A 22,610-nucleotide genomic window follows, 5' to 3' on the forward strand; every position below is an offset into this window, starting at 1 on the left:
TTGTGTTTTACTTTGTTGTGCTGTGGTTGATACAATGCTTGAATTAAGATGAAATACTGCATTAACTTGTATGCAGTATGTAACATTGTACTGATGTTCATTGAAATTCAAACTCTTGGGATGTTTTTTTCTTCACACTTTCCTCTTCAGGTCACTGCTGTTGCCCAACAGAGTCAAGGAGATGTGCCCGAACCCCCGGATATAAAAGTAGCCGAAGTTCTTTTTGATGCTGCTGATGCTAATGCTATTGAAGAAGTAAACCTTGCTTATGAGAATGTCAAGGAAGTAGATGGGTTAGATGTTTCTAAAGAAGGTACAGAAGCCTGGGAGGCTGCAATGAAGAGATATGATGAGAGAATTGACAGAGTAGAAACCCGAATCACTGCTCGCCTTAGGGATCAACTTGGCACAGCAAAGAATGCGAATGAAATGTTCAGGATCTTCTCCAGGTTCAATGCCCTGTTTGTCAGGCCTCACATTCGTGGTGCCATTCGTGAATATCAGACGCAGCTAATCCAGCGTGTTAAAGATGACATTGAGTCGCTTCATGACAAATTCAAGGTTCAGTACCCTCAAAGTCAAGCCTGTAAAATGAGTCATGTTCGTGATTTGCCGCCAGTATCTGGGTCCATTATCTGGGCTAAACAGATCGATAGACAACTTACTGCCTACATGAAACGAGTTGAAGATGTCCTGGGCAAAGGTTGGGAGAACCATGTTGAAGGCCAGAAACTCAAGCAGGATGGAGACAGTTTCCGCATGAAGCTTAACACTCAAGAAATATTTGATGATTGGGCAAGGAAGGTGCAACAGCGTAACCTTGGTGTCTCTGGTCGTATTTTCACCATTGAAAGCACTCGGGTTAGAGGGCGAAGTGGAAATGTTCTTAAACTAAAAGTTAACTTCCTTCCCGAGATCATTACACTTTCAAAAGAAGTTCGGAATCTCAAATGGCTTGGATTCCGAGTGCCATTGGCAATTGTGAACAAGGCCCATCAGGCAAACCAGCTTTATCCATTTGCTATCTCTCTGATTGAAAGTGTCCGTACCTATGAGCGCACTTGTGAGAAAGTGGAAGAGCGCAATACCATCTCACTTTTGGTGGCTGGCCTGAAGAAAGAAGTGCAAGCACTGATTGGAGAAGGCATTGCCTTGGTGTGGGAATCCTACAAGCTCGACCCTTACGTTCAGCGGCTGGCAGAGACTGTGTTCAACTTTCAAGAAAAGGTGTGTTTTACATTAAAAATGATTTGACAAATGTTTTAAAAATCAGCAGTAATTACCATTCTATGTAATCCTTGTTTATCAAGGGCAAAGGCAGACAGTGTGGCAGTGGATAGACAGCCAGCCTTAGAGCCAGGAAGAGTTGAGTTCAGGTCCAGCCTTTGACATATACTGATTGTGTGACCCTATAATTCACTTTTCCATGCCTAGGCAACTCTCTTTAGACTATATGTTGCAGAGAATATACTGATCTACATTGAATGGAAAGGAAGTATCCTTATCAGTGAATCCTCAGTACTATGAACCCACAGTGCATCCCCCTTCTTGTTCCTTTGTTAGGTATTCTAGGGATGTACTAAGTATTTTAATAAGCCAAAAACCTAAAATATTTTGTAGCTTTGATACTTAATTTCTTTTAAAATAAACAAGTTTATAGTGTTTCAAGGCTGGTTTTAGCTAATATATAATGTTGGAAGTTGAGCAGTGGAAGAAAAATTTTCTTCACTCAGATTCTTTAGGGATAAATGTCTTGGTGAAAAGAATTGGAAAGGAAGTGTGCCTTTACTTATGTCTAGTATTGAAACTGAATGTGGATCATCAGAAATTGAGATTAACCTCCTTTGAATATTTGGTTCTTTTCTACTCCTACTATAAACTCACTAGTAAAATTGTTCAAGTAACCAGGGGAAAAGTATATAAATTGAAATTGTTGCAACAAACTAGAATGATGACTTAAATATTATATCTGTTGCTCTACAGGTGGATGATCTACTTATTATTGAGGAAAAAATAGACCTTGAAGTTCGTTCCTTAGAAACTTGTATGTATGATCACAAGACTTTCTCTGAGATCTTGAATAGAGTCCAGAAAGCTGTGGATGATTTGAATCTTCATTCCTATTCCAATTTACCCATTTGGGTCAATAAACTCGACATGGAGGTAAGGAATGGTTGGGGGTCCTTGAAAACTGATCTTTTCCCCTGAGAAAGGTAGTAATAATTTTCTTTTCCAAAGCTAATACAAGCAGTACCCAGCTTAGTATTGGATCATATTCTAAATTATAATTTATAAATTGGAAATTTGGAGTATTGATTGAAACTGAATGTAGGCCATCTTTTCCATTAGAATCTTATAAAAGTAAAGGAAGTGGTAAATTCCAAGGTTATCCTCAGAATTCTCATTTAACTTATAATGTGATTAATTAGTACTAATATTGGTTTTGGGTGGGAAAAGCTTTTCACCTTTCTTGGGTATGGGGAAAAATTTCAAAATTAAGGAATTTTATTTATAGTACCCTTCTACTTCTGTTTCAATACCTATTACTTCTCTTAGTGCTCTTGTTCTGTCTGCACTACAGGCTTGGCACTACTCTCTACAGGACTCAGTGGGTTTTTTTTTTTTTTTCCTGGTATCCCCAAATCAAAACCATGAATATCCTTATTATCACCAAAGTTTTGGGTATTAGGAAGGAAACTATCTAATGGAACTAACTAAAGCAAATAATATGACTGCTTCCAGAAGTACACACTGTTCAGAAGAGGATTTTTTTTGTTGTTTGTTGTTAATTCAGCCATTTATTTGATAAAATTTCAAATAGGATAACAAAGTAAAGCAAAAAAAAAAAAAAGAATTTTGGGGCACTGAGGGGGAAGGAAGAACATCTCCCTACCCACTCCTTCCTGGCTGCTTAACTTAATCTTGCCATTCAAAACTAGCTTACTTCCTTTCAGTTTCTGGTTCCACAGTTTCTCTTAAAATCCCATGTATTGTATGTGGATATGGGTATCTCTAAGTAGTTTAGTTGGTAGGGCATAATGGGCAAGGCTAACAACTTTATTCAACAAAGATTTATTTGGCACTTTTGTACAATGTACAATACCTGGTAATGATTCTAAAACTAAAGTCTAAGGTAAGAATTTTTTTTAAAGGGTGAAGATTTTAAAAAGGCCATTAGATATAAAAATTAAGAGATCTTAAGATACTTTTATTATAGAGCCATTTTGATTGAATGATGAGATCAGAAGTCAGATAAGAGGTTGAAAAGTGAGGAAGTAGAGGCAGTCAGAAAAAGCATTATACCTCTTCCTACCCTTTCACAGCTAAAATATCTAGATTTTTTTTAGAAGGAGAAAAGGATGTAAAGGAGGAGTTGGAATAAAAATTTGTTCTTGATTAATAATAGCATTTCCTTCTCTTTAGATTGAAAGAATATTAGGTGTTCGTTTACAAGCTGGCCTGAGGGCTTGGACTCAAGTTCTTCTTGGACAGGCAGATGATAAAGCTGAAGTTGATATGGATACAGATGCTCCTCAAGTTAGTCACAAACCAGGTGGTGAGCCAAAGATTAAAGTAAGTATCCTGGGGTCAGAGATGCCTTCTGATCCCCTCACTGATAAATCTCATTCAACATCTCTTTTTCATGCATGACTGCTGACTTTTAGGAAATAATCTTTAAGAAATGAATATAAAGGCTTAAATATGAATAATATTCAATTAAATAAGAAATTAATATGAGGCAAGTAAGTGACTTGTCTCAAATTTTTCCCAGAAATTTTGTCACTAGTTTTGTATTTTTTAAACCAAAACAACAAATTAAGAATTAACTAGTAGAGATATACCATAGTGCTATTTTGTCCCTTCTTATTCTATGCAACTTCTGCTTCTTGGTGAATATGAATAATTAACGGAATCCCTGCTTAAGTACATTGTAAACCTTAACTTAATAGACTTTATCTAGGAAAAAAATTACTTTAATTAGTAAGAAATGTTTATCAAAGATTTCGTTCAATGAATCAACTTCCTTTTTTCCTTACTGGCTAGATTTTTCTCTTTCATAGCAGTGTGGGTAGAAGAATGGTAACTAGATTTGGTCAGGATTGATGGATTCAAATCTGAATATTTATTAGTTGGGTTGTAAGCATAAACAAGTTACTTAACTTTTCTGGACTTTGGTCTTCTCATTTTTACGTTGGGAATAATAACTTGCACAGTCCATCTGAAATTGTTGTGAAGAAAGTGCTGATATAGATATGAGTAGTAGTTAGTTGTTCATAATGCTTTAAACATCCTTTTTTGAACAACATGGGTGTAGTTTGGTTTTATCATTATTAGACTGATTTAAACCTTTAGAGAATCATAATTTAGTGATCATAAATAAAGTTCCTTGGAGGTCATATTTAGCCATATGTAGTTAGAGACTGAATCGAAATTAAATATAAGTTGTTGAAAGTTTTCAGCCGGTTTCAAAATCACCAATTTTGAAAGTGCTTTATTACTTTCACCAGTGCTTTTGATGTTGCATATTTATTGCTGGCCTGCATTATAAAGCATATCCAACCTAATTTAATTAGTCAGTGAAGTCCTATGATTCTGAACTCTTTATATTTGTCAGTATTTAAGAGTTGTTCTGATCTAGTGTTATAAAAATTCAGAGAAGGGAGAGTGTGTGTGTGTGTGTGTGTGTGTGTGTGTGTGTGTGTGTGTGTGTGTGTAAATTTATTCAGGTTATTTTATTAGCAACCTATTTTTTTTTCCAGAATGTTGTTCATGAATTAAGAATAACCAATCAGGTGATTTATTTGAATCCACCAATTGAAGAATGCAGATACAAGCTCTATCAAGAAATGTTTTCCTGGAAGACAATAATACTTTCACTTCCCAGAATTCAGAGTCAGAGGTATCAGGTAAGCATTAAAGTAACCAATGGTTCCTAAACATTTCATCCTGTACGACCTTATATGAATTAGCCACTGTTCAGAGATTCCTGTGATGTCCATTCCCCCTACCCCCAAAGGCCCTGCTAGTCAATTCATCCTGTAGGAACTGCCCAAATCACTTCATGTTGCATCAGTTTTTATAAGTTTTCCAGGTTCTCTTGAAACCTTCCCTTTTGTTATGTCTTATAGCATAATATACCATAGCATAAATAGCATAATTTATTCTTATATTAAAATTTGTCTAGCCATTTCTTAATTGATGGGCAAGCCACTCTATTGGTTTCCAGTTCCTTGCTAAAGGGATGGTTAAGAATATTTTCTAAATGTACAGGTCCTTTTTTACTTTATCTCTTTGAACCACAAGCTCAAAAATTGTATCACTATTTCAGAGTATGTACAGGTTAGAGACTTTTGAGCTATAGTTTTGTGTTGTTTTTTAGAAAGGCTAGACCAATTCACAGCTCACCAGCAATGTATTAGTATGCCTGTCTTCCTGGAGCCCCTCCAAACACTCTCCTTTTTTGGTCATCTTTGCCAGTATAATGGTTGTGAGAAGGAACTTTACAATTTTAACTTACATTTCTTTTAGTGTTTTGGAGCATGTTTTCCTATAGTTGTTGATAGTATACTCTTTTTGTTTTTTTAAGATGCCTATTCATATCCAGTGACCATTTATCAATTGAGGAATAGTTCTTGTTCTTATATATTTCAGTCAGTTCTCTATATAACTTGGGATATACCTTTAACAGAAATATATCTGCACCTTTCTGAGAGGTATATTTGCAAAGATTGCTTCCCCCCCTTAACTGTTTTTCTTCTGGTTTTAATTGTGTTGATTTTGTTTGTAAAAAAGTGTTTCAGTGTTTTGGAATAAAAATTGTCCAGTCAAAAAACATTTGCTATATTCTCACAATGTGCCAAGCAGTTTCTAAACTGTGATCCTCTCTCTCACACACTCTTTATTTATAGTTACAAAAGTTTCCTCTACTCAGATTTAGTTGTAACGTGACTTTAATTGGTCTAAATTTAAGCGTTGCCAGACCTTTTTTTTTTTTTAGTTTTATCAGCAGTTTTTGTTGAGTAGTGAGGCCTTACCTTTATAGTTGGAATTTTCCAGCAAATCTTTTAAGATAAGATGGAAGAATAGAGAAGGAACGTCCTGCTAGTGTCAAATTTGACAGTCTCAAATGCTATCACTAAACTGATATACTAAAAGTATTTCAATTGGATGGCTCAACCCTCTGTAGTCTCTGGAGCTCTGCTACTAACTGGACCCTTTATTTTAATACACTAAAAGATAATCTCATCCAGTCCCCAAAATAAATTAGTTTTAAAGATCTCTTTAAAAAACAAACAAACCAACTTAAATTTAGGATCTCTTTTTAAGGCCTACATTTTCTTTAATCATACTTTTTATCAGCTTACTATTACATAGTAGAGAGTTTTAAAAAAGTATATGTTTATTGACCTTGTAATAACTATATGCCTTCAAATTTGGCATTTTTTAAACTAATTATTTATTGCACTATTGCTGTGTGCCAAAGTACTGTGGTAGGTATTGAGGATTCAGACATAGTCTTTAAAACTCATGGAATTTACATTCAGATTAGGCAGTCCTACCAGATTATTTTTTAACTAACCATTCCCTTAATTTATCAATCACTTTGAATTGCCTCGATTTACTGAAGTATTAGTAAGACTTAACCTATTTCCACTCTCTGCATTCCTAGATAGATGTGAAATTATTGTTTTGAATCAGACTTTGAGCATGCCTCTAACAAACTTTTGTTGCACAGTGAACCATAAAACATCTTCCTGGTTTAGCATTAATGTTGTTATTAATAAGAGTGAATTAGTACTGGATGGTGATTTTGTACTACTTAAGTTTGACCTTCTAATAATCATTTTCTCAGTTACTGTGACTTAGCTGCTATGTGACTTTGAGGAGATTAACATAGTGTTATACAGTTGGCTTGTATTTATGGGCTCCTTTTCTAATTAGGTGGGTGTGCATTATGAATTGTCTGAAGAAGAAAAGTTCTATAGAAATGCTTTAACACGGATGCCTGATGGCCCTGTTGCACTTGAAGAAGCTTATTCTGCGGTTGTGGGCATTGTAACTGAAGTTGAGCAGTATGTCAAGGTAATAATCCTTTATTTAAAACTCTAGGTTTGGTTTCATGGAACTTTTATATTATATCCTAAAAATATATAGGTACATAGTGGGAATTGATTCAAAAGTATTTTCATTTTAAAAAAAACATCCTCTCCTACCTACTCTTAGGTTTTTTAACATAATGATTTATAAATATAAAGATGAACATTTTCACCACATATAAAACTATGATTTATTTAGAGTTGTTTGTATTGGAATTTAAAGTCTTAATAATGGGACCATTTTCTTAGGTTAGCTATAACCAACTTAAACTTTGCTCCCCCAAATCTGAACATTCTGAGACTCTGAAGAGTAAGGTCTCAAATCTGACCTCAGACATTTCCCAGCCATGTGACCCTGGGCAAGTCACTTGACCCCCAATGCCTACCCTTACCACTCTTCTACCTTGGAGCCAATACACAGTACTGACTCCAAGGTGGAAGGTAAGGGTTATAAAAAAGAGTAAGGTCTCCATGTTTTTTTTTAAATTCCATTTTTTATTTAATTAATTTCAGGTGTTTTTCCATGATTGCATGATTCATATTCTTTCCTTACTCTCTTTCCTCCACCCTCCTGTAGCCAACGAGCAATTCAACTGGGTTTTACATGTATCATTGATCAAGACCTATTTCCATATCATTAATATTTGCAATAGAGTGATCATTTAGAGTCTACATCATATCCCCATTGAACCATGAGATCAAGGAAATGTTTTTCTTCTGTGTTTCTACTCCCACAGTTCTTTCTCTGGATATGGATAGCGTTCTTTCTCATAAGTCCCTCAGAATTGTCCTGTATCATTACATTGCTGCTAGTAGAGAAGTCCATTACATTTGATTGTACTACAGTGTATCAGTCTCTGTGTATGATGTTCTCCTGGATCTGTTCCTTTCACTCTATCTCAATTCCTAGAGGTCATTCTAGTTCACGTGGAATTCCTCCAGTTCATTATTCCTTTGAGCACAATAGTATTCTATCCCCAACAGATACCACAGTTTTTTCAGCCATTCCCCAATTGAATGGCATCCTCTCATTTTCCAATTTTTTGCCACTACAAAGAGCATGGCTATAAATATTTTTGTGCAAGTCTTTTTCCTTATTATCTTTTTGGGGTGCAAACCCAGCAGTGGTATGGCTCGATCAAAGGGTAGGCGGTCATTTAAAGCCTTGGCATAATTCCAAATTGCCTTCCAGAATGGTTGGACCAATTCACAACTCTACCAGCAGTGTATTAGTGTCCCAATTTTGCCACACATTCTCCAACATTTATTACTTTCCTTTGCTGTCATGTTAGCCAGTCTGCTAGGTGTGAAGTGGTACCTCAGAGTTGTTTTGATTTTCATTTCTTTAATTATAAGAGATTTAGAACACTTTTTCATGTGCTTATTGATAGTTTTGATTTCTTTATCTGAAAACTGTCAATTTATGTCCCTTGCCCATTTATCAATTGGGGAATGGCTTGATTTTTTGTACAATTGATTTAGTTCCTTATATATTTGAGAAATTAGACCTTTATCAGAGTTTTTTGTTATAAAGATTTCCCAATTTGTTGCTTCCCTTCTAATTTTGGATGCATTGGTTTTGTTTGTACAAACCCTTTTTAATTTAATGTAATCAAAATTATTCATTTTACATTTTGTGATATTCTCTATTTCTAGCTTGGTCTTAAATTCTTTTCTTTCTCACAGATCTGACAGGTATGCTATTCTGTGTTCACCTAATTTACTTCTTTATATTTAAGTCGTTTACCCATTCTGAGTATGTTTTCTTAGCAGTTTTTATCAAACAGTGGGTTCTTGTCCCAAAAGCAGGAACCTTTGGGTTTATCATATACTATCTTGCGGAGGACATTTATCCCAAATCTATTCCATTGATCCTCCCTTCAGTCTCTTAACCAGTACTATATTGTTTTGATGACCACTGCCTTATACTACAGTTTAATATCTGGTACTGCTAGGCCCCCATCCTTCACATTTTTTTTTCGTTATTTCCCTTGCTATTCTTGATCTTTCGTTCTTCCAAATGAACTTTGTTATAATTTTTTCTAATTCAATAAAAAAGTTTCTTGATAATTTGATAGATATGGCACTGAATAAATAAATTAATTTGGGTAGGATTATCATTTTTATTATGTTAGCTTGTCCTGCCCATGAGCAATTAATGTTTTTCCAATTATTTGGATCTAGTTTTAATTGTGTGGAAAGTTCCATGTTTTGTTAAAGTTTGATAGATACAGACTTTATCTTGGTTTAAGCTGTGTGGTTGATTGCATTATAAGTATTGTATTCCAGAAATCATCTATATTGCAAGAAGTTATTTTTCATGGTGATTTTTATTTTTTAACTTTACCATAATGGCCAGCACTTGCTTGAAAAGCAAGATTAAGTGACCAAGGCCAGTGTCAGTGGTGGAACTTGAATTCAAGTCTTTCTGGTTCTAAAAGCAGCCTTTGGACCTCTATGTTATACTGTCTCTTTCTAGGTACTGAACATTTTTTTTTTAACAATATTACTTAGTGTTTTTCTGTATTTCCAGGTTTGGCTTCAATATCAGTGTTTATGGGACATGCAGGCTGAAAACATCTACAATAGACTTGGAGAAGATCTAAATAAATGGCAAGCTCTTTTGGTTCAAATAAGGAAAGCCAGAGGAACTTTTGACAATGCAGAAACTAAAAAAGAGTTTGGACCAGTAGTTATAGACTATGGCAAGGTAAGTTCTATTATTGAAAAGCAGCGGGGTAGCTCAGTGAATTGAGACCCAGGCCTAGAGATGAGAGGTCCTAGGTTCAAATTTAGCCTCAGGCAGTTCCTAGTTGTGTGACCCTGGGCAAGTCACTTAACCCCAGAAGAGCCCTTACTGCTCTTCTGCCTTGGAACCAATACACAATATTGATTCTAAGATCGAAAGTAAGGGTTTAAAAAAAAAAAAAGGCAAAGGACAGTCCACAAAAAAATCAAATTTATTTTTGGATAAAATAGAATTGGTGTAAACTTCTAACATATAGCTGATTGTTGTGATCTTTTTCTCTTACAGGTACAATCTAAGGTGAATTTGAAGTATGATTCTTGGCATAAAGAGGTCCTCAGTAAATTTGGACAAATGCTGGGGACAAATATGTCAGAATTCCATTCACAGATCTCAAAGGTAAGGTGTAATTTTTGTAGTATTAGACTAGTCTACAAATAAAACTTGTTTCATACTAAAATACTGTATTCTTTTTAACAGTCTCGACAAGAATTAGAACAGCATTCCGTTGATACAGCTAGCACATCTGATGCTGTGACATTTATAACATATGTACAGTCTTTAAAACGGAAGATCAAGCAGTTTGAGAAACAAGTTGAGGTAAGGTGGTTCATGGCTGTGTGTGAAGAGTTTACAATTTTTGTGCGGCAAATCAGCAACATCTATGCTTATTAAAATTTCTGTAATTTATCACAACTATACTTGGAAGATTCGTGTTCTATTTATGCTTTTTCTTAGAATTGACCATTTTTACTCTGGTTGTTGACATTAACCTAACCAAATCCTTAAGACTTTTAAAACAAGGGAGAGGCCAAGATCCAGTTTTCAAATACCCTTTGACATAGTCAGGGCTGTGGAAGTCTGTGATCATTTGGATGGAGCCAATAATAGTGATTAAATGAACTATGGGAATTTGGACTTTGTTTCTTTAATTTTAGAATGTCAGCTCTGTAGATTTTAAAATTAATATTCAATATTTCCAAAGTATAATAATTATACAGATTTATTAAGATTTAACTAGAGAGCTAGAGAACACAGGGAGCGCTCACCAAACCGCACTCATGTGGAAGAGAGAGCGCAGGGGTGGAGAAACCGCAACTATATACAGACAACATAGCAACATAGGAAAGGCAAAAGGAATTGTGGGCAATACAGAAAGGAAGTTTGGGTAATGTAGTTTTAGGGATACAAGATTTTCCAACTATACAGCTCCTAAGAGGTAGGGTTAATAGAGACTTTATCTTGGTTTCAGCTACATAGTCGAATGTGTTATAAGCCTCCGTTGTGTTTTAGATCTGTGTTGCAAGAAGTAATTTTCATGGTGATTTCATGATTTCTGTTTTGTCAAAGCTTTACCGTAATGGTCAGCGCTTGCTTGAAAAGCAGAGGTTCCAATTTCCTCCATCTTGGCTCTACATTGATAATATCGAAGGAGAATGGGGAGCATTCAATGATATCATGCGACGCAAAGACTCTGCTATTCAACAACAAGTAGCAAATCTCCAGATGAAGATTGTCCAGGAGGACAGGACAGTGGAGAGCCGAACAACAGATTTATTGACAGATTGGGAGAAAACAAAACCTGTTACTGTGAGTCTTATATGTGTGTGTGAAAGTGTCTGTGTGTTGCTTCTTGTGTGTAGCAGAAACCTAGATTTATCAAAATATTTTATTGGCTTACTTACCTCCAGCTAGCAACTATGGGGGCTAGGTTTATAGGGCATAGCACTACCTAAAATACCGAATTTCCCCAGAATTATGACTTTATATTTGCTAAAGCATGCATTCTTTCCTTTTCCAATCTCCATGATCCTAAAAGACTACCTGACCCTGCTTATTTAGGAACAAGAGGTTTTCCTTTGTAGTATCACCAACATGTACCCTAACACAGCATTAGTAGGCTCTGTTGTGGCAGCAAAGGAGGGAGAGCCAGAGAATGTTTTTATGAATGTGGTATTTTCTCTAGCCAGTGCTCCTTCTTGATTATTTTAGGACCTTTTAAAATTACTTTGATTCTCTGACCCTAATTTCCAGGGGACAAATGTTAGGTTAAGAGGAATGTGGAAAGTGAGTCACTTTTCATTAAAGCTTAGAAAATTTTTTTTCACTTTTTTCCACTTTCATAGAGTATTAAGTTTGAAAGGAACCATAGAGATTGTTAGAGAAAAAATTTTTAAACCCTTACCTTCTTAGAGTCAATACTATATATTGATTTTAATGCAGAAGAGCAGGAAGGACTTAGGCAGTTGGATTAAGTGACTTGTCCAGAGTTACACAACTATAAAGTGAGAATAGCTTTGAATCCTCCTGCCTCCAGGCCTGATTCTCTATCCACTTAAATGTCCCTCAAACTTCACTTTTGATATCTCTAGCACTAGGGCTTTACTTGGTAGTTTTCTAGTCATTACAGTTCAAATAGTTAAAAAACCAACATTTTAGTTTAGTCAACCTACAATTATTAAACACCTATTATTTGCAATGCACTATACTAGATCCTATTCTACTGGCAATGAGTCAGCAAACATATATTAAGTATTTAAGAGAGTAGACAAGGGACAAAAATTAAACAATCCTTATCCTCAAGGTCTACAGGGAGAGATGACATGTATATCTATAAATATGTGCAAAGTAAATACAAGGTTGGGGGGTACATAGAATGCACTATCATTCAGGGGATCAGGAAAACCTCATCAGGAGATAATGCTTTAAAGGAAAAGATTTTAAGAGGTTTGATATTAAATTAAAGATTTATTATTAATTAATTCAAGATTCTCCTAACTCTGGTTGAAGAGAGGATATGCTGTGGGAGGAAGGGGAAAGCACAGTCCATGCAGAGGTGTTTTGAGCTGGGAGGTAGAACAATGAGGGTGAAGAGGCTGGTTTGCCTAGACCAGAGAGTACATGACAGGAAGTGATATACATAATCAGGCAAAGAAGTTGGGCCAGTGCCAAGTTATAAAGGGCTCTGCATGCCAAACTGGAGTTTGTATTTGATCCTAGAGGTAATGGGGAGCTTTATGATAGAGTTTGAATAGGGAGGTGACACAGTTGGATCTGGATTTTAGGGAAATCGTGTTGGTAGGAATGGAGAATGGATTGGAGAGGGGAGAGATTTGAAGAATGGAGACCAATTATGATCAATGAATGAATGAAAATGAATGAAAAAACATTTATTTGGTGTTTATTATGTGAAATTATAATAGTAATATAATAGTAAACAATCAGACTTGTTCAAGTGAGAAGTAAAGAGGATCTCTTCTTGGAATGATGACTTTGCAAATGGAGGGAGACAGAAAAAGAGATGCAGGAGCTGTGGTAGAGGTAGAAATGACAAATCTGGGCAGCTGACACTGGGCCATCAATGCAAGAAGGTCCCAAGAATATCCAGGAGAAGGTCAGTGGTGTTAAGCTAAAGAAAGGTAAAGGAGGGTGAGAAGTGTGAATAGGTCATTTAAAGAGATTCTTAGTAACCTTTGAGAAGAGTTTTAGTAGAGTGGTGGTGAGGCCTAGAAGCCAGACTTCAGAGAGAGCAAGAGTTGAGGTAGTCATGGTGGACTGTTCTAAGGGCTGAACAGTGGTGGGGAGAACAGGCGTAGGCTGATAGTATGTTGACAAAGTGTCAAGTAAATGTTTTTTTAAGGGAAAAGGAAGATTTGGGTAGACAAGAATGTTGGTGGGCAATGGAGAAAGAGCCATTAAGGAAGGAGAGAGAGAATACTGGATGGAGCAGGTTTCAGGAAAAGAGAAATTTTGTGATCAAGGGTACAAGTTAAAGGTTTAACCTTGGCAAAAAGAGAAGGTATAGTATCCTGTGAACCTAGGGTAAAGAAGGAAGGTTAGATAATGATGTAGTAGAAAGGTTTTCAGACAAGCAATTATAGAGATCAAAAATACCAAGAGAGATGACCTTGATGATCCCAGGAGAGGAAGTTATTTGTTAGTGGGAAGTTAGGAGGCATGTTGGGGGTGTGAGGGAAAATGAGAATTTTTTCTATAGGTAGTCTGATGATCAATTAGAGAAGAATAAATTTAGAGTTGTGCTGCAGCACTGAGAATTGAGTTGAGATTAGGCCGCAGAGCCAGTCAGTGTGGTTTTGTGGCTGCTTCCTTCAGCACTATCTTCAGGTAATAAAGACAGGTGCCTGGGAGTTAAAGAGGATTGGCAGGGCTTTGATGGGGCAGAAGGAAAGAGATTTAAAAATAAAAGTAGTTCTTTGTTAGTGCCAAGCAAGAAGAGGAATGATGAACTAGAAAAAGGAGGAGGGATAGAGGGATAGTGTTAAGAGGACAGTGTTTTCTAAAGAGTGCCAGAGAGAAAACAGGAGTTTATGATCAAAGAAGGGAATTTCAGACTTCAGAATCATGGAGGTTAAGTAGTGATGGGGTCTAAGAAGGAGGGAAGGAAACTCCCAACTCTTGACTGATTCTGTGCCTTTACTTATTAAACTCTTTTCTCTGCTTCAAAAAAAGGCCAATTTAAATGCCACCCACTCCAGGGAAATGTCCCTGATTTTTTTTCCTTTCACAGCCCCTGGACTTCACATAACACTTTGTTGAACCCAATTGTGTATTATTGTTAGTTGTATGTATTTTATTAAATGATATACTTCATAACATCAAATATTGTGTTTTACGTACATTTTCTATCTTACACGAGTTGGCATTAACAAATAACTGTTTGGTTTGAGTAAATTGAAGTCTGTTTGGACTCTTTCTCCCCTATAAGAGTACATTCTCAAATGATTGGTTGTGTTTGCATCTGTTCAAACCTTTTAAGTAATGAATTTCCACTCTTTCTATCCTGAGCCTCAACTGTGCACTTATTTTCCCTTTGGCATGGTCTCTATTTTAGGGCAACCTTCGTCCAGAGGAGGCTCTTCAGACGCTTACTATCTACGAAGGAAAGTTTGGAAGGCTGAAGGATGATCGTGAGAAATGCGCAAAGGCCAAAGAAGCTCTGGAGCTCACAGATACAGGCCTTCTCAGTGGCAGTGAGGAACGTGTACAGGTAGAAACTGTACAATTTATCAGTATACATCAGGGAGAGATTTTTATTTTCTTTCCCTTAAATAGAATTGCTTCATTCTTAATAGGTAGCTTTGGAAGAGTTACAAGATCTCAAAGGTGTTTGGTCTGAACTTTCTAAAATCTGGGAGCAAATTGATCAAATGAAGGAGCAACCATGGGTTTCAGTACAACCCCGAAAGGTATGTTGCCTTTAACTGTGTATTTCTGGGCAGTTGTGTGTAGCTAATTCAGCATTAGACCATTTAAGGACTTTGCAAAGAATGATTCTGAATGTTAAGAGAATAGAATTTATATTCTTTAGATCTGATTTGGCTTTTTAGATGCCTGTTAAATCTAATTGAAAACTTAGAATTCAGTAATAACTGCTTTGTAAAAATTCTAGAGAAAATCACTTCACCATAAACTACATAAAGGAGACTATTGGTTAGCCAACTAAAAAGCAACTTGCCTTTTTTCTATCAGCTTCGGCAAAATTTAGATGTTCTTTTGAACCAGCTGAAAAACTTCCCTGCCCGTTTACGACAGTATGCCTCCTATGAATTTGTTCAGAGGCTCCTGAAGGGCTACATGAAGGTAAGTAACTCCATAATTTTCTCACTTATGGTAAATTGTGTTAGAAACTTATGTTGTTCATGGGTCAGTGTGCTTTATTGTCACCATAGATAAACATGTTGGTGATTGAACTGAAATCTGAGGCACTTAAAGATCGCCATTGGAAGCAACTGATGAAGAGACTTCATGTTAATTGGGTTGTTTCTGAGCTAACCCTTGGCCAGATCTGGGATGTTGACCTGCAGAAAAATGAAGCAGTTGTCAAAGATGTACTACTTGTAGCACAAGGGGAAATGGCTTTGGAAGAATTTTTGAAACAGGTAAATATTAAAACTTGAGGGCTTCCGTTCTTTCTAATGATAAGATGGTGCCGTAAGGACTTGGAGCCAGAAGTCCTAGATTTGAAATTTGGCCTCCTATCTGGTGGGGATATATAACCATAGGCAAATTGCAATCTCTCTGCACCTGTGTCCTCATCTATAATATAGGGGAACACTTGCACTAATTATTTTATGATGTTGCTAGAATTAAATGAGGTAATATATGTACAGTTTTTTGTAAGACACAAAACACTATCAAATATCAAATATGCTTCTGGCAACTGAGTGACATGGTGAATTATAAGCAGAGCTAGAAAATATTTAATACTCACTAAATACATCCTGTGAAAAATAACATGATTTCAATAGTTTCTAACAGATGACATCCAACAATTATATCTTGTTAAATCTTCATAATTCTTAGTACTCAGGATCTGAATGTTCAAATATTGATATACCTTTCTCCCCTAAATTCAGATTAGAGAAGTATGGAATACCTATGAATTAGATTTGGTTAACTATCAGAATAAGTGTCGCCTGATTCGTGGTTGGGATGACCTCTTCAATAAAGTCAAAGAACACATCAACAGCGTCTCTGCCATGAAATTATCTCCATATTATAAGGTATCTTATAATCATGCCCAAATTATATAATTTCACTATTCTTTGCATTTATTAAAAAGGAATTTCACTATCTTTGTCAGCCCAATGTGGCATATGTTCTTGGGGGATGTACAAACACAACTTTTTCATGTTGTAACAACTAAAATTATGAGCTTGGTAGCAGCTTAATAACTTTATTAACTCAAAGAAGTAGTAGTACTAAAGAGAGGGAAAGGTAGGAGAGAGGTAGAAAGATACTTAGCTTTCTAATCTATGATCACCATTTATGGGCCTCTAGCTGAATTTCAATAAGGGTTCCCTCAGCTTCTCCATGAGGATGCCAAGCCCCAAAGACCTCCTGGTCTCCACTGATAAGCTCTTTTCTCCACCCACTAACTCTCACATGTCACATCCCAGGAACCAATCATAGTTTCTTAATTTGCCTGGGACACCCAGGGGTCAGTGTCTGTGGAATCAATTTCCTGTCTCTTTGGTTCCTCAGTTCTTTACTTCTGAGGGCTTATCTATACCTGAATTTACTCAGTGGTCTTTGACCTCCAAGTCCCTGAGATATGCCATTAAAAAGGTGACATTGGAGAGAGAGAAATTAGCTTCTGACAATGTTCAACTAAGAAAAATAGAAATGATGTGCTATAGTAAGAAGACTGAGATTGCTTCATTGTATTTATTTTTCTATCATATTTTCCTTTTTTTTAAACATGTTTTTACACGTTTGTTACAAGGATCCAAATGAAAGTTTGAACTGTGACTTTTTTTTTTTTTTTGCAAAGCCTAAGCAAAACAAAATAGGAATTAAGGTTATATTTTTATGAAAAAAATTGATTAAATTTGAATCCAGAATAATGAATGAGTGTAACTTTTAACACTTTAAAATGAGTTCTAAGTTACCATGTAGCTATTAGAGAGACTGCTAGATGTGACTATAGATGAAATTCTAAAGGTTAGCAATTAATTCCTGCTACTTTTTTTACAACCAGGTTTTTGAAGAGGATGCATTGAGCTGGGAAGACAAACTCAATCGGATTATGGCTCTCTTTGATGTGTGGATTGATGTTCAGAGACGGTGGGTCTACCTTGAAGGCATCTTTACAGGTAGTGCTGATATAAAGCACCTTCTGCCGGTGGAAACCCAAAGATTCCAAAGGTATGTTTTGAAATCATGAATCTCCAATGAGAGTCAAAAGAAATAGTTATCCTTGACTATACTTTAAGCTTTTAAAGTTAAAAACCTAATTCATATCTTCATTCCATTTTTAGCATCAGTACAGAGTTTTTGGCGCTAATGAAAAAGGTATCAAAATCCCCCCTTGTTATGGATGTTCTGAATATCCAGGGTGTGCAGAGGTCTTTGGAGAGGCTGGCAGACTTGCTTGGAAAGATCCAAAAAGCATTAGGAGAATATCTGGAAAGAGAGCGATCATCCTTCCCAAGGTATTTAATTTTTGACAAGTTTTAAAATAAAGTTTAATTTTAGCATGTATTACCTTCTGTTGATAGTCATCTGTTGAGTTTGTTTACCATTTTCCCTACCACTTATTTGTTCTATTTAATTTGCTAATTAAGTGCAGCTAATGGCTGATTTATTCCCAGTTGCAACCAGCAATAACAACTAATAACTTTTCGATTTTCCTCTCAACTTCATTAAACTTTTTTTTAAATTTTATTAAAAAAAATTTTTAAACCCTTACCTTCTGTCTTAGAATCAGCACTGTGTATTGGCTCCAAGTCAAAAGAGCGGTAAGGGCTAGGCAGTGGGGGTTAAGTGACTTGCCCAGGGTCACACAACTAGGAAGCATCTGAGGCCAGATTTGAACCTAGGACCTCCCATCTCTAGGCCTGGCTCTCACTCCACTGAGCTACCCAGCTTCCCCCTTCATTAAACTCTTGAACAGCTATTTTAATAGAATATCAGTCCAGTGAAATGCAATGTCAGGAAACCTGGGCTTGAATACCGGCCTTTTGGCTCTGCTTTGACCATAGTCACATCATTTAAATCTCTGAGCCTGTTTTTCCATTTATAAAATGGGGTTAATAGTGCCAGTATAGGATAGTCTCCCCCACTTTGGGAGGGAGAAGACTCAGAGGTTTTTTTGTACAGGAAACTCCACTAATGCAGTCTATGACTCATGGTCTTAGTTGTGTAGAACAGAGGTGTCACACTTGCCATTAGTAAAAGCCAGAACCAGATTAAAATATAATTGAGAAATGTTTAAAAAATGAAAATACAACAGAACATAGATAGTTGGTGTGCAGCTAGTAGGAGTTTAGTTTGACTCTTATTGGCCTATAGCACTTGGTTAAGAAGATAACTTGAACCCAAATCTCTAGCTCTGAGGCCAGCTCTCTATACACTATGCATTTGAGTTCAAGTTGTAATAATTAATAATAAATATAAAAAGGTAGGGTGGGCTACAGCTCATTCTTCTAGGTCTTGAGGAAGCTAATTCCTCCAATAAGAGGCAGCCTTCAACCTTGGGCTAAATCGTAAATGCCCTTTGTCTTTTCATCAAGAGGTCAGAGAATTACAGCCAACTCCATGGGAGATATCCTTTTCCAACAAAGGCCCACACCTTCTTATCAGGTTGCTTTGCTTTTTATCATTTTGACTGGGAACTAGTTGATTAGGTGCTCTCATCATCCCTAGTCTACTCTTTTCCCAGTTAAATATTTGTTGTCCCAACAAATCAAACTGGGGTGCTTTCAGGCACATTGGTCTGTATCACTTAATCTTGATGGTTCTTGGAAGGCATTATTATCCTCTTGACTACTTTGCACTAAAGACTCAGCAAGGGCCAAACGCCGTAGTTTTTATTATTAGTCTCAGTGCCATGTACTTAATTGTACAGAGTCCCAGTGAAGACTATGCAAAACAGTCCTTAGACTCTCCCCAAATTGAGTCTTGTGATGGTATATTGGTGGGCCTAGGGATTACATTCACCCCCAAATACTTTTAACAGGTATTTTACAATGTTCTCATAGGTTACCACTTGCCTTGTGCCTGTAAGGGCCTATTCTAACCTCTCCCAGAATAGGAGAGAACAAAATTTTAAATATAACAGACATTTAACAATGTCAAAAACTAGACAAAAGACAAAGGGAAAAATAAAATCTTTCCCTTTAAAGGAAAAGTGTAGGCCAGATATGCTCTCAAGTCATTCAAGGCTTTTCCAGTTTGGGACATGGATTCCATCTGACATATGGCTCAGGGGATTGAGAGGAAGACCTAGAGATGGGAGGTCCTGGGTTCAAATCTGGCCTCACGCACTTCCCAGCTGTGTGACCCTGGGCAAGTAACTCAACCCCCATTGCCTAGCCCTTACTGCTCTTCTGCCTTGGAACCAATACACAGTATTGATTCTAAGACAGAAAATAAGGATTTAAAAAAAAAAAAAAAGGAGTTGTTATTGTCAAGTGAGAACTCTCCTGGAAGAAAATCCCTCTACTGGGTCCTTACAAGATAGAGGACAACCCATAAATTTCTTCAGTGGATCTCTGCAACAAATAGAACAGCCATATGGAAATCTAGTTCTATCCCAAGTTAAGAGAAAATAGGCTACCCCCTCCCCCTTAAAAAAGAAAATCCCACAAACTGAGATGGACCCCAAAGATATGTAGGACTCTTGAGTAGGAATTTAGCATTTGGGTTCTGTTGTAAACCAACTCCTGGTATTCTCAATAAATCACCAAGATATCACCCCTGAACTAGGCTACCTACTCCCAAAAGACTGGGCACATACAGACCAATTTGATCCTGGGTTAGTGAACCCTAAGGGATTAGTTTTCCTCTGATTTTATGCCCATTTCAGGATAAATTTCAAAAAAATCTTTAACAAAGCTTTGTTTGGTTCAAATCAGGGGCTACCCTAAGAGCAGATAGCAGAAATCCCTCCCACAAAGGAACTCAATGTGTACAGTATAGGCAGTGGATAATGGGATAGCTTTTTATTTCATGCCAAGCTTATTAGCCTTAATAAAGTAAAAGAAATATTAGATGACTTTGATATCATGAGTGATAGTGGCAGTCTTTTTTCTTTTTATATATTAGCACCAGAGGAATAATTGAATAGCATAAATAAGTTTTCTGGGGTAGAAAATATTTTAACTTCAATTAAAATTAAGAAATTAGGTTTGCATTTTTAATTTTAATGGCTACAAAAGTCCAGCCAAGAAGAAATCTATCTAAAATAGGAAAGATTGAACAAAAAGAACATTTTTCTTTGTGTTAATATCTGCATTCTGTTGAAGAAGGTTAATATATTGCTATGGTAGTGTGGCAAGATAGACTTTAAATATATCTCAGTCTCTCTGAAGATGCTTAAAAAAAAAAAAAAAAGATTAGACTATATCTCCCTGGGTAGTTTAGTTACCTGCCTAAGGCAAGATGGGCCTTGAGGGAAGGGAGAGGAAGGGGAGAGCAAGCTGGACCAGATAATCTCTAGAAACCCCTTTCTGCTTTGAGAGTCAGTTGGTGTGTTCCCAGGGTAGAGACTTACTTAATTTAAGTTTTAAATTATCTTATTCATCTCTTCTGTCTTTATAGCTGTTATTCCTAGATATATATGTACATATTCTCTCCCCTTCCCACCTCCCACCCCCCCATTCCTAGAATTGAACCCTTCCTTGTAGCAAAGAAAAAAAAAACAGTTAAGCTACAGCAACTGATACAGTGACTGCTTCTGACCAGAATTCTGTTATTGTGGGTTTACTTATTTCAATGGGACCCTCAGTCCATGGAAAAATACAGCCAAGGGGAGAGCCTAAGTAAAAAGCTACACAGCAACTTAGAAATAACGTTATCTTTTAGAGCTCATTTTAAAAGTTTAAACATTGTTTAATTTTCCTGATTTTTAAAATTAAGTAAAGGGGAAAATGCTGGTGCGGTGGGGGATGGGTGTGGTGGACAGAGGAGAGGCCCACATTTCTAGCTTCAGGGCTCTTTAGTTCCTACCAAAGTAGTTCTGTCTTTTCTTGAGAAGGATAATTTGTGCTCAGTAGCCTTATAGTCTTAGCACTCAGTGTGTTCACTAATCCTACCAACTTGGTACCCATCCCAACTCTAGGGAACCTAGGCTTCTCTCTTATAATATCTAAAAGAGTTCTTGAAGTTAAATGGATGACCTGACATTCTGAAATCCAAATTCCTCTTACTCAAGGAACACTTCCATATGTATGTATTTATTACTCTTAATGTCAGGAATAGAGTTAGTCAATCACTTCATTTTTACTTATTTAAAATTTTGTTTTTATATCACCTTTTATTTCTGAATCTTGTCTCTTAAAAATGGGAAAGAAGGAGAGAGATGATTTTTAGAGAACTTGGCAGCAATCAAAAAAATTTAGTCTGGGCTTGTATCTTGTTTCTGGTTTGAGATTCACTACTCATGGATTAATCTGTTGGGATAATATGCCTAAGATTTAACCATAAATTGAGCCTGTGTATTTATGCCGTAATGTTACTTCAGCAGCTTACAATAAGTACTTTGTCTTTACTAGATTCTACTTTGTTGGTGATGAAGATTTACTTGAGATAATCGGAAACAGCAAGAATGTAGCCAAATTGCAAAAACACTTCAAAAAAATGTTTGCTGGAGTTTCCAGCATCATTTTAAATGAAGATAACTCTGTTGTCTTGGGAATTTCATCACGTGAAGGAGAAGAGGTAGCTAGAAGTTGAGTTTTGTGGGATGGGAAATAACATTTCAAATTTCGCTGAGTCTCAGTTCTTAAATTGTATTATTTCAGGTCATGTTTAAAACTCCTGTGTCAATCACAGAACATCCTAAAATAAATGAATGGCTCACACTGGTGGAAAAAGAAATGAGAGTCACCCTAGCTAAACTTCTTGCTGAATCTGTTACAGAAGTAGAAATCTTTGGCAAGGCAACTTCAATTGATCCTAATACCTATATTACTTGGATTGACAAATACCAGGTAACTTGAATTACAAATATATCTAAATAGGTTATCTCTAAGGAGACTTTATTTGCTGGTTTTTAAAACTTACCCTTTATAATCAATTATTTTTCAGGCCCAGCTTGTTGTTTTGTCAGCCCAGATAGCTTGGTCTGAAAATGTAGAATCTGCACTGACCACCATTGGTGGTGGGGGTGGCGATTCAGTGTCTCCTCTGCAGTCTGTGCTGACCAATGTTGAGGTCACATTGAATGTTCTGGCAGACTCAGTGTTGATGGAACAGCCCCCGTTACGAAGAAGGAAATTGGAGCATTTGGTGAGTGTTGGGCT

At 36.4% G+C, this 22,610-nt stretch overlaps 1 protein-coding gene across 1 annotated transcript in view; it reads left to right on the forward strand.

Annotated features, from left to right (window-relative positions):
- Positions 1-22,610, forward strand: part of DYNC1H1 (dynein cytoplasmic 1 heavy chain 1) — a 104,190-nt gene that overhangs the window by 20,436 nt on the left and 61,144 nt on the right. Inside the window, exons 8-26 of the mRNA XM_044664610.1 lie at positions 151-1,227; positions 1,984-2,163; positions 3,424-3,573; positions 4,761-4,907; positions 6,943-7,083; positions 9,631-9,807; positions 10,132-10,242; positions 10,324-10,443; positions 11,194-11,433; positions 14,696-14,851; positions 14,937-15,050; positions 15,334-15,444; positions 15,534-15,743; positions 16,221-16,367; positions 17,345-17,511; positions 17,625-17,798; positions 21,861-22,026; positions 22,110-22,298; positions 22,396-22,596. Of these exons, the coding sequence (XP_044520545.1) occupies positions 151-1,227; positions 1,984-2,163; positions 3,424-3,573; positions 4,761-4,907; positions 6,943-7,083; positions 9,631-9,807; positions 10,132-10,242; positions 10,324-10,443; positions 11,194-11,433; positions 14,696-14,851; positions 14,937-15,050; positions 15,334-15,444; positions 15,534-15,743; positions 16,221-16,367; positions 17,345-17,511; positions 17,625-17,798; positions 21,861-22,026; positions 22,110-22,298; positions 22,396-22,596 (3,978 nt within the window). The remainder of the gene's footprint in view (positions 1-150; positions 1,228-1,983; positions 2,164-3,423; positions 3,574-4,760; positions 4,908-6,942; positions 7,084-9,630; positions 9,808-10,131; positions 10,243-10,323; positions 10,444-11,193; positions 11,434-14,695; positions 14,852-14,936; positions 15,051-15,333; positions 15,445-15,533; positions 15,744-16,220; positions 16,368-17,344; positions 17,512-17,624; positions 17,799-21,860; positions 22,027-22,109; positions 22,299-22,395; positions 22,597-22,610) is intronic.

Source organism: Gracilinanus agilis, chromosome 2, assembly GCF_016433145.1.
Source record: "Gracilinanus agilis isolate LMUSP501 chromosome 2, AgileGrace, whole genome shotgun sequence".
NCBI classification, from domain to species: Eukaryota; Metazoa; Chordata; class Mammalia; order Didelphimorphia; family Didelphidae; genus Gracilinanus; species Gracilinanus agilis.